Source organism: Pteropus medius, unplaced genomic scaffold (assembly GCF_902729225.1).
Source record: "Pteropus medius unplaced genomic scaffold, Ma_sr-lr_union100, whole genome shotgun sequence".
NCBI lineage: Eukaryota > Metazoa > Chordata > Mammalia > Chiroptera > Pteropodidae > Pteropus > Pteropus medius.
Genome location: NW_024340849.1, coordinates 49,754,140 through 49,766,275, shown reverse-complemented (window position 1 = coordinate 49,766,275; position 12,136 = coordinate 49,754,140). Strand labels below are relative to the sequence as shown.

General features: G+C 40.2%; 1 protein-coding gene across 2 annotated transcripts in view; it reads left to right on the top strand.

Annotated features, from left to right (window-relative positions):
• The first annotated feature begins 8,767 nt into the window (after window positions 1-8,767).
• AFG3L2 (AFG3 like matrix AAA peptidase subunit 2) overlaps window positions 8,768-12,136 on the top strand; it is a 35,441-nt gene continuing 32,072 nt past the window's right edge. The window contains exon 1 of one of the 2 annotated variants that reach the window (XM_039846223.1): window positions 8,768-9,103. In XM_039846223.1, the coding sequence (XP_039702157.1) occupies window positions 8,987-9,103 (117 nt within the window). In that variant the 5' untranslated portion in view covers window positions 8,768-8,986. The remainder of the gene's footprint in view (window positions 9,104-12,136) is intronic. The other variant, XM_039846222.1, reaches the window with a different exon arrangement.

The following is a 12,136-nucleotide window of genomic DNA, read 5'->3' as shown; positions in this document are numbered from 1 at the left end:
CTAGAAACAATAAGCAAATACAGTAACGTTTCTGGATACAAAATCAACATTCAAAAATCCATAGCGTTCCTATACTCTAACAACAAAGTGTCAAAAAAGAAGTGGAAAAAATAATTCCTTTTGCAATTGCAACAAAAAAGAATAAAATACCTAGGAATAAATCTAATGAAACATGTGAAGGACCTATATAATGAAAACTGTAAGACCCTATTAAAAGAAATAGAAGATACAAAGAAATGGAAAGACATTCCGTGTTCTTAGATTGGAAGAATCAACATAGTTAAAAGGAGCATATTACCTAAAGCATTATACAGACTTAATGCAATCCTCACCAAAATCCCATCGGCATTTTTTAAAGAAATAGAACAAAAAAATCAGCAGATTTGTATGGAAGCACGAAAGACTCCGAATTGCCAAAGCCATCCTGAGAAAAAAGAACGAGGCTAGAGGCATCGCTCTGCCCGACTTCAAATTAAACTACAAAGAGATAGTAATCAAAACGGCATGATATTGGCAGCAAAACATACACATGGACCAGTGGAACAGAATTGAGAGTCCAGAAGTAAACCCATCTTTATATGAGCAAATAATTTTTGACAAAAAATCCAAAAACATACAGTGGAGAAAGGAAAACCTCTTCACTAAATGGTGCTGGGAAAACTGGAAAATCACCTACAAAAGAATGAAACTAGACTTTGTCTATCACCACACACCAAAATTAGCCCAAAATGGATTAAGGATCTGAATATAAGACCTGAAACAATAAAATGGGTAGAAGAAAACATAAAAATGATAGGAATGAAACTCAAGGACCTTGGACATAAAGATTTTATGAATTTGACCTCAAAGGCAAGGGAAGTAAAAGCAAAAATAAATGAATGGGACTACATCAAACTAAAAAAGCTTCTGCTCAGCAAAAGAAACTGTCAACAAGGTAAAGACAGAACCATCCAAATGGGAAAATATATTTGCAAGGAACGCCTCCGATAGAGGCCTAATATCCAAAATATACAAAGAACTCATACGACTCAATAACAACAAAGAAACAAATGATCCAATCAAAAAGTGGGCAGAGGGCCTGAACAAACACTTCTCCCTAGAGTGAGAGAGGAGAGGAGGCATCTGAAAAAATGCAAAGGAAAGGGCCTGCAGAAGTAACCTACACAGCCAGTTAAAACTGCTCTCTCCCCGCATTCTGCCCAGTGCTCTTCAGCTAATATATTTTCCCACAGCTAACTTCCCCACCTCAAGGATTCTCCAGCTCACGTATGTTGATTGATGGCTTGCCAACCAACTCATGCTCTTCCTTATCTCTGTAGTTGTGTAGGAATAACAAGACTGTGTAAAACTGCTTGTTATGTTACAATTAGAGCTCAGCCTTTGGATAGGAATCCGCTGAGCAGGGCCCATCTCTCTGTTCCAGAATCCAATAAAAGTGCTGATAACACCAGGGTGGTAGGTTCTACAAACAAACGACTTATAAGACCAATGGTCTGGAAATTCGTCCCCCCTGCAGCCTCCTACCCAAAGCTCCCCGTCCCCTTCCTGAGTAAGGAGGCACATGTGAAACCTCAGACAAAGGAGTGCCCCTTTGCATGGACACTGCAAAAGTATATAAACTGTAACAAATCCAACTAGAGCAAGCTTGTGCATGGAGTTGTCAACCCCACAAGCTCCACTGGCCTAATAAATTCTCCTTCCTCTAACAAAGTTGTCTGAGCGTCCAAATTCCTCCGTCCGGTGTCATGTCCTGCAACAAGAAGACATACGAATGGCCAACAAATATATGAAAAGATGCTCAACATTGCTATTATGGAAATGCAAATCAAAACCACAATGAGATACCATCTCACACCTGTTAGAATAGCTATAATCAACAGGATAAATAATAACAAATGCTGGAGAGGATGTGGAGAAATAGGAACCCTCATACACTGCTGGTGGGACTGCAAATTGGTACAGCCACTATGGAAAACAGTTCCTCAACAAACTAAGAATTGATCTATCATAATATCCAGCAATCCCTCTACTGGGTATTTACCCTAAAGACTTGAAAACTCATATCCATAAAGATATTTGCACACCAATGTTCATAGCAGCATTATTCACGGTGGCCAGGACAAGGAAGCAACCAAAGTGTTCAACAGACGATTGGATAAAGAAGCTGTGGAACATATATACAATGGAATATTACTCAGCCATAAGAAGAGATGAAATACTGGCATTTGCGACAACATGGATGGACCTCAAGATAATCATGCTAAGCAAAATAAGCCAGACAGAAAAAGTTGAATATCACATGATATTACTTATATGTGGGATATAAACCTAAAAGCAACAAATGAACAGGACAAACAGAGACTCATGGACATGGACTATAGACTAGTGGTTACCAGAGAGTATGGGTTGAGGGAGGAGAGGGGAGGTAGACGGTTAAAAGGGATCAAATATAGGGGTAAGGGTAGGGTGAAGTGGGTAAAGGGGATCCAATATATGGTAGCTGAAGGAAACTGGACTTTGAGTGGTAAACACACAACAGAATATACAGATGTCAAATTATAATGTACACCTGAAATTTATATAATTGTATTATCCAATGTTACCCCAATAAACTTAATTTAAAAAAAAGTAGAATGGTAACAACTACATTCCTATCAATAAGTACCTTAAATAGAAAAGAATTAAGTGCTCCAACCAAAGGACAGAGCAGCTGAAATGATAAGAAAACAAGATCCCTACATATGAAAAGGAAGGGGATGGAAAAAGATATTGCTTTGATGGACCTAGAAGATATTTAAGTCAGACAGAGAAAGACAAACGCTATATGATTTCACTTATATGTGAAATCTAAGGAATGAAAAGAACAAACTAATCAAAAACAGACTCACGAATATAGTGGACACTTTGGTGACAGACAAAGTGGAGAGGGTTTGGGGGCGCTGGGAGAATGGTGTGAAGGGTTAAAGAAGTACTAATTAGTAGCTGATGGATGGTCACAGGGATGGTGAGCATGGCATAGGGAATGCAATGAGCATGAATACATTGGCTAGGTGGAGGGTCAGGGGAGGGAGGGAGCAATTGGGGGGATGGTTTTACATACTATATAGATGTCTAACCAATATACTGTATCCTTGAAACTAATTTAAATAAATAAACTTTAAAAAATAAGGTGCATAAAGTATAATTTTATTCATGTAAAAATATATTTAATATGCTTGCAAATACATATAAATTGTATGGACACATATGCAGAAAAAAAACTAGAGAATTACCTTTGAGGAGTGAGAATGAGAGATTTTTACTTTATATTCCTCTATATTAATGAAAAAATTTTATTTAGAACTTTGTATATTAAAATTTTTATTTTTTATCAATTCTAAAACTAATATGTATTTATTATAGGATATTTGGAAAATACAAATAAGCATTAAATTATTTTTAAAGAACTTATAATTTCAGCACTGAGAAATAGTCTTTAATATTCTTAAATTTTATATTTTATTTGAACAGGTGATATATTCATGTGGTTCAAAAAAAAGGTAAACAATATGAAAAGTACATGCTGAGAAGTCTCAGATGAACCATGACACCCTGCCTTCTGTAAGTAACCACTTTTATTAGTTTTTTGTATAGGGTATCAGCCATCCCCTGGGCTACTGGCAATCACTGATCACCTTCATGTCTTTATGGATTTACCTATTTGGGGAATTTTACATAAAAGGATTCATTCATATGTGGTCCTTTGTGACTGGCTTCTTTCATTTAACATGTTTTCAAGATTCATCCATGTTGTAGCATGTATCAGAACTTTATTCCTTTTTATGGCTGAGCAATAATCCATTGTGAAGACATTCTGTTTATCCATTCATTAGTTGATGAGCATTTAGGTTGTTTCTACTTGGGCTATTATGAATAGTGCTGCTATGAACATTTGTGTACAAGTTTCTGTGTAGCCATATGTCTTAATTTCTCTTGGGAATATATTTTAAGAGTGGATGTGCTGAGTCATACAGTAATCATATGTTTAACCTTTTGAAGAACTGCCAGATTGTTTCCAAACCAATGACACCTTTTTACAATCTCATCGGTATGAGGGTTCCAATTTCTCCACACCCTCACCAACAGTTATTATATGTCTTTTTATTCTAGCCAGTGGAACTTCATTCTGGTTTTCACTTGTCTTCTCTCATGGCTAATGATGCTGAAAATCTTTTACTGTGCTTTTTGGCCATTTGTCAGTCTTCTTTACAGAAATATCTGTTTGGATCTTTTGCCCATTTAAAAAATCGCTTTGATGAAATATAATTCACATTCTATATGAGTCATTATTTTAAAGTGTATAAATCAATGTTTTTAGTTCATTTGCAACCATCGCCACAATCTTAAGACATTTTCATCATCCCCAAAAGAAATCCATACCCTTTAGGTATCACCCCCACTCCCTCCCTCCATCCATCAGCCTGTGGCAACCGCTAATCTATTTCTGTTTTTATAGATTTGCCTATTCTGGACATTTCATATAAAAGGGTTCATATACTACTTGGTATTTTGTGTCTGGCTTCTTTCACCTAGCATACTGTTTTCAAGGTTCATCCATGTTTTCCTTTTTTTTTCCCCCAGGATTAAGGCATAATATTTTTTCTTTTTCACTATGGTAAAAATCTATAACATAAAATTTGTCAATTTAATTGCTTCAAATGTACAAGTCAGTGGCAATAATTACATTCACAATTCTGTACAACCATTGCCACTATTTATGTCCAGAGCTTTTTCATCATCCCAAACAGAAACTCTGTAATCATTAAGCAGTACTCCCCATTCCCTTCCCCCCTCTGGTAAACTCTGGTAAACTCTAATCTAATTTCTGTCTTTATGAAGTTGCCTATTCTAGATATTTAACCTAAGTAGAATCATACAATATTTGTCCATTTGTGTCTGGCTTAGCATAGTGTTTTCCAAGTTCATCCACATTGCGGCATGTATTAGAACTTTGTTACTTTTATGATAGTATTTCATTATCTGTATATCACCACATTTGTTTATCCATTCATCTATTGATGGACACTTTGTTATTTCCACTTTTTGGCTATTGTGAATAACGCTGCAATGAACATTGGTGGACAAGTATGTCTGAGTTTCAAGTCTGTTGAGTATATACCTAGGAGGGGAATTGTTGGATTGTATGGCAATTCTATGTTTAGCTTTTAGAGGAAATGCCAAACTGTTTTTCACAACAGCTGCACCATTTAACATTCCCATGAAAATCATATGATCTCTGCTTGCATCTGTTTATATGTTCATGTCAAAAATGTGTTGTATTTGTGTGATATTTCTACCTCCAGATGGTACTACTACCTTGTAAAAGAGCCATGTATAATTGGCTTAAAAAACAAACAAGTGCTTGTAAGGATTGGCTATTCTAAAATTCTCAGAAATATAGAAACTAACCCAAATGCTTTTCAAGTTCATGCGATCTAAGATTAATTTTTAGTAAATTAAAGCTAGTTTAAATTTGTTGGTTTAAGAAAACAGACATGTCTCTGAGTTATCCAAGGGTTTTACAAATTCTAATTAAGATAACAGAAAAATAATATATGTTTTCAGTAAAAAGAGGTATAGGTATGGATATATATATATATATATATATATATATATATATATATTTTTTTTTTTTAAGTAATTTTGTCCTAAAAGTAAAGGCTGGTTGTTTCAGAATGGAAAAAAAAAAAAAAGACAAAATCTGAATGTTTAAAAAAGTTGTAGAAGGTTTGTAAAAATAAATCTTACAAAAGAAAATTTTGCATAGTCAAGCTAATTGATAAATTTAAGTATCGAAGTAAGCTGACACAAAATTAGAATCTTCTTCTTGATCTGAAATGGCTTTGTGGTGTTCCAGAGGGCCCCTGGAATATCTCAAAAGATTTGTTTTCTCTCTTGATAACAGAAAAATATTAAATTAATTAGGCTTATTTTGTGTGTTGACATTACATAGAAAGCATTGTCAAATAAAAAATAACATTGAGCCTTCTTGAGGTTATATTTGTATATGTTATAAATGTTCTAGAAATTATGTGAAATTCCTGGAAAATATGAGATGTACTGGCATATGATGTCTGTCATCAAAATTAAGGCACATACTAAAAGAATTGAGCTTGATTATCAGATTGCAACACAGTTAGATAAAGTTCATTCTGTTTCTGCAAAAATGGCCCCTCCTGGCTAGACTTTTGCCATCCTGATGTCCCCATAACATGACAACAGTCTGCTCCTGAATCAGAAAAATTAAGATAGGCAAACATGATTGTAAATTAAATAGTCAGGGCTATGGGAAACCCAGGACTGCTGCTTGGTTTTTCCAGGCTCCCTGACAAACCCCATTTTTCAGTTTTTACAATCCTTCATAAACCATAGTGCCTTTAAACTGGACTTCATTCAATTGCCACTTAGTATGGGCTATCAACATGTTCTTGTTGTATGTAATTTTCTGAATGGGTTGAAGCCTTCCCCAGCAGCAAGGCTGATGCCCTCATAGAAACAAAAGGCTATTAAAAACTGTTTTCTGCTACAGGTACACTTTCCAAGAGTTCTTTCAAGGCTATTTACGTAGCCCCACCATATGCCATGGGATGGTGGCTTGGGACTTGTCACTGTTTTCCTTCCCGACCTCTAGCGAAATGGGCTCATTACATCAATCACATAATGTTAACCTGTAAATATTTGTCTCTGCTACAGAAAACCTCGTAGGCCTTGCCGAAACACCCAGATGGGCCATCAATCCACAAAAGATACAAGGCCCAAGCCCCGCTATAAAGTTCCCAGGGGCCACCTGGTCTGGTAAGATGCATGTTATACTGGGCACAGTCATTGACAAGATATAACATTTTCCCACACCAAATACAGTGAAACAGTTACAAAGCTTTTTAAGCCTTTTAAGATACTGGCAGGCTTTCATTCCCCATCTGGCTCAATGTTGCAACTATTACATACAGGCTGGTTAAAAAAAAAAAAAAGATGCTTATAGTTGTTGGGAAGGTGAGCAGAAAGGGGAATTTGAGAAAACAAAAAGCCTAGTAGCCCAGGCACAGGACTTTGGTTCCCCCCTTGCTGATGTTTTCATGTCTTTGGACGTAACTGTAAGCCCTAAGGGAACTAGTCAGGCCCTATGACAAGCTCAACAAGGGAAAGTTGTCACCCTTGGGTTCCAGTTCTAATTACAGAAGAGTGCTGAGACCTGTTATTTCTCTATTAAACAATAAGTCGTGGGAGTGGTTAAAAGATTGCAACAAATAGAAGTCATCACTGCTGCCCTATCTGTGACAGTGCAGATGGGGGTCCCAATAAAGGGTTAGAAAGAAGGGTTATTTTCAAGGCCCACTTCAGCTGTTATCCAAGCCTCCACTCTACAAAAATGGCATGAATGTTTACAACAGCACAGTACCCTTTTCACAAGTCCTTTGGGCAATGAGTTACATGCCATTTGGGGGTCAATGTCTTATGAGACTACTTTAGTCCCTATTGTATAGGCCCTCTCCAAATAAAAATGCCCTCATCAGTAAGAGAAGGCATGTTTCCCATCTCTAAAAATACATGGTACAGGGACCATGGTACAGGGGACTGTTCTAGCGGAGGTAATCCTTGTGTATAGACTGAGGTGATCATACAACCCCATACAACATTGTATGGTTTGAAACGGGAGTACAACAGAGTTCCCAGTGGACAGAATAAAAGCTGTGTGACTGGTGTGAACATACAAGCCATGGCCTACATAGTCATCTGTACAGACAGGTGAGCTATATTGAAGGGTCTCATGACCTAGCTGGCACAACGGACATGAGAGGGCTGGCGAGTACTGAAAAAGCCATTATGGGAGGGAGGGGGCACCATGAAAAAGGTTACAGGAGCCAACCTCTCGCCTGACAGTCTATCATGTTTCTGCTCAACTGTCTGACTCGCCTCCTGGAAATATGGAGGATGATGGAAGCAAAGATCAGGACACTGACTCCCTTAAAAACATCCAAACTAGCAGATTGGGTGCACGAACATAGCGGGCTTCATAGTGCCCAGGTGGAATGGCAAAATAACGATGGGGGCCAGACTGCCCCTCGGTTATACTATACAGTGGCGGCAGTAACCAATTGATATGTTCTCGCTTGCGCTCCCACGGAATCCCATACACACCAGGAAATATATACAAGGCAGCCATCCCTGTACAAGACTGACAGGTCTCCACTGCCTGAAGAACTCACCCTGTTTCTCTCTGAAACAGCTCCTAATGGGCCCAAGCTAGATATCAGGGTCCCAACACTTTCATTATTGCAATTAAGTCACTGGTTTGTGATTCTTTGCATTGCTCTCCTATGGGTTAGGGATCTGTGTTTTGGCACCTCTAGAGCCTAAAATGATGTCCGCCACTGAATAGGCGCTCAAAATATTTGACGAGTGATTCACTGAGAGAGTGAATGCCAAAAATGTTGAAGATGGCTTCGCGCCCTAACAGGGCCTTTGTTGCTCCCACTCGGCGGGTCCCGGCTGCTCCTGCCCCAGCCCTCCTCTAGTCCTCTACTGTCCTCCCTTAGGTCCCGCCCAAGCCCCGCCCCACACCCCTTCACGCTCCTCCCGTAGACCCCGCCTCCAGCCCCGCCCTCCACTGGTCTTCCTCTCTCCTCCCTTCCACTTCGCGCACCGCCCTCCGCTCGCCTTCCACGCTGCTCGACTCAGGCCCCGCCTCCAGTCCAGACCGACGGAGGACGCTGCGGAGCGAAGCAGCCGCCTTGGGCCCCAGGGCTCGCCTTGCGGCTGACGTCAGCACGCCGGGGTCGGGAAAGCGCGCGTCGAAACCGTGGGCTCGCCGGTGCGCGGCGCGCGGGGATAGTTGTCCTACTCCTAGTTGTCTCCGCTGGCTGAATCCTCCGGTCGCTGTCCGCCCGCCGGCCGAAGGGCCGCGCCTGCGCAGCACCCCGGGCCCAAGCGGGGCGCGCGGGCCGCCATGGCGCACCGCTGCCTGCTGCTGTGGGGCCGGGGCGGCTGCTGGCCCCGCGGCCTGCCACCGCTGCTAGTGCCTGGCGGCGGCGTGGGCCCCAACAAACGGTCCTGCTTCCAGACGGTGAGTCTCAGGCGCCCAGTGCTCTCTGCCCCCAGCCCGGCCCTCGAGCCTGGTTCCGGGCCCGGAGAGCAGGGCGTCAAGGTCACCGGCCCCTGAGCTCTGTCGCGGACCGCGGGGCGTCCGGGGCGAGGTCCTCTGGTGAATGAGGCCGCGTGCGCTGCCTTTCAATACCAGGACGCCCTGCGTTTCTGATCGTGTATCCGCGGTTCCCATAAGCTCTCTAGTGGGTGTCAAACCCCGAGTATCGAGTTGGGTTTTTGAAAACATGCATCTCCAATAGAATCAGATTTTTGTGCGTCAGGGAATTTAAAAAGATCATTGGGGAGGGTCCTCTGACTTCATTCAGGTTGAACCTGTTTTACAGATATGTAACTGAGACCTCAAAAGGTTAAGAAACTTAACTCGACATATCTTTGGCATTGGTTGCCTTCGTTTACCTGTTTTCGTGACATTGGAAAATAGAATGCATGTGTTGTGTATGTGCTTTAAGAGTCCACAGCATTAGCACAATGTAGTTAAAGCCCAGGTTTTGGAGTTAAGCTTCTTCTCTCGGCCCCTATTTTCCCATCGTTGAATGGGCTATTGCTGGCCCTCTGGGTCTAGCACATAGCACATGACAATAAATATTAACTGTGATTATTAATAATGTCACCTCTTCAGAGTAGAGATTATGTTTTTTGTTGTATAAGACCTGTCCTCAGTAGGCGGCTATTTCTTTGTTGATAACCAGCAGATACCGAGCTCCACTTGGGTGGGCAGTGGTAATATATTTTTCTGAAGTGATGATAGTGTGTTTTGACAGAATTGGGGCAGTCATATGTCTCAAGTAAAGGTTTGTAATCAATAGTGGATATCAGTTATTTCAGTTATTTCTTGCTATCAGTTCTTTGGAGTCCAGTCTTGCACTGGTTTACCTAGAAGTACGTACTCACGTAGAGTCAAAACAGCATAGTGGTTAAAGGCTCTGGACTCAGTCACAAGAATCTTCCACTTACTAGCCAAATGCCCTTGAGCAAATTATCTCAGCCTCTCCACTTAAAAGGGGGTATTGATAGTACCTCATTCAGAGTAGGAAATGTCCAAACCTATAGAGAATTTTTATAGGTTTATTTGAGCTAAACTGATGACAATGCCGGGAAGCAAGATCTCAAATGCTCAGAAGAATGAGTTTTGCAGTTTCTTTTATACGTTTAGAATTAAAGAGGGAACGTAAGGTAGATAGATAAATGAAGGTGAGAGAAAGCAAGGCAAGGATTAGATTACAGGATAGTTAAGATTACATGGTCTCTTGAAGGTGGTTATGCTTCCAAGGAATCTGAAAAAGGGACATTTAAGAGTTATGTTAACCTAGATGCACAGAAGCAATGGAAAGGGCTTGCTTAAGGCAAAGATAAATCTTTTACTAAGGAAGTTATATACCTGGGGTGTGGCTACTCTCCTGCCCAGTTAGGAATTTATGATCGGACCACCCTGTGATGTTACTTTTAGTTAGATTTATTACAGCACCTCTTTTTCATCCATACCTGCATTCATGATTTTTACTATTTGAAGCTCCCTTGTTAGTCTTGTATTATCTTCATCTCTTTCCATACTGCCCCAGCACTAGCCTTTTTTTCAGTTTCATGCACTGCATTCATTTCCCCATCTTACCTGGTCTAATTCCTTTTAGACCTCTCCTTTTACACCTAGTGATTATTGGACTCCGACATAATCAGCAGGTAGGATCTGCCTTATGATTTTGCAGCTTTTATATCAAGAATCTTATCTAAAAGGCCTTTCTTTTGAGTGGCACTGTTGTCCCTATGAATCATCAATGCTGAGGTATAAGGAAGTCTCCTTAGCTGACAGTGATAGCTGATTGATTGGGGTGCGGGGGGGTCCATGACATATATTCGCTGGTGCTGTTCTGAAGATCTAGTAGGGACACCTGGACATTACTGTGCTTCTTGCAGGGGAGTATGATAAAGCAGATTTTTCTTTAGGTTTGTGCTGCTGTTAAAGGTGAGACAACTACTCTCGCAGTGAGATTCCTAGGGAAAAGATTTTGAGATGCGAGATGTTGGTACTCAGGTATGCTTAGAGTAATAAGACTGATGATAAAGCAACTAAAAAGTTCTCATATTGTCAAAGATAAAAGCTAATCTTATATGAGGTGCTCTAAACTTAAGTTTTGTGAATTGATCTCTTTATTTTTTGAATGGGCTGGATTAGATATATAGAGGTTTCATTTATGGTTCCTCTATAGAAAACAAACAGCATAAAATACAGTCTCAGGGATTATTGCTAGAGATATTCCAAGTCAGCAGAATTTGAAAATTGAGTCTAAAGGGGGCTTATTAGTCAATAAACGTTTATAGAGTACCTACCCTGTGTCCAGTTCTACACGAAGCTTTGTATAGAACTTGCTTTATTTAGGCATAAAAGAAACTTGCCTCTCAAATACCTTTCATAATAATTGGAAATGATCATTTAAATGTAGGTGTTGCCATACAATTTTAAGAGTGCTTTTACATGTGTCATTACAGTTGATCTTCACAATAGTATCCCTGGGAACTGGACAGGCAGAGTTGTTTTCTCCCATTACTGGTGCACTACTGAGGCTCCTAATATCATAAGACTTGTTGAAGATCATCATGCAAAAAAGTCAGATTTCCAGTTTTAACAAAATTAAAAGTTCTAACCCTGTCTGCCTGATGAACTATAAGTCCTTCAAATACCAGGCTAGATGTCACTTTTCTTGTCACATCCCTAGATTCCTTAAACATGTAATCACTTTGTCCTCTGTGCTGTCTCTATTCCTTACACTTAGAGGTTTTGTATTGTACGTATTGCACCACCCTGTAATTGGTTTATCCACAGGACTTTCTTCCTTACACTTCTGAGTTTCTTACCGGTAGGGACTTGTTCTGATCCCCCTCTGGACTCCCCACTGCTTGGCAGCACCTGCTCAGAGTAGATGCTCAACGAATCAGTGTGACTTGTAGCCTTGTGCAACTTGAATAGCAGGTCATTTTAATTTACACCCTTAATAGA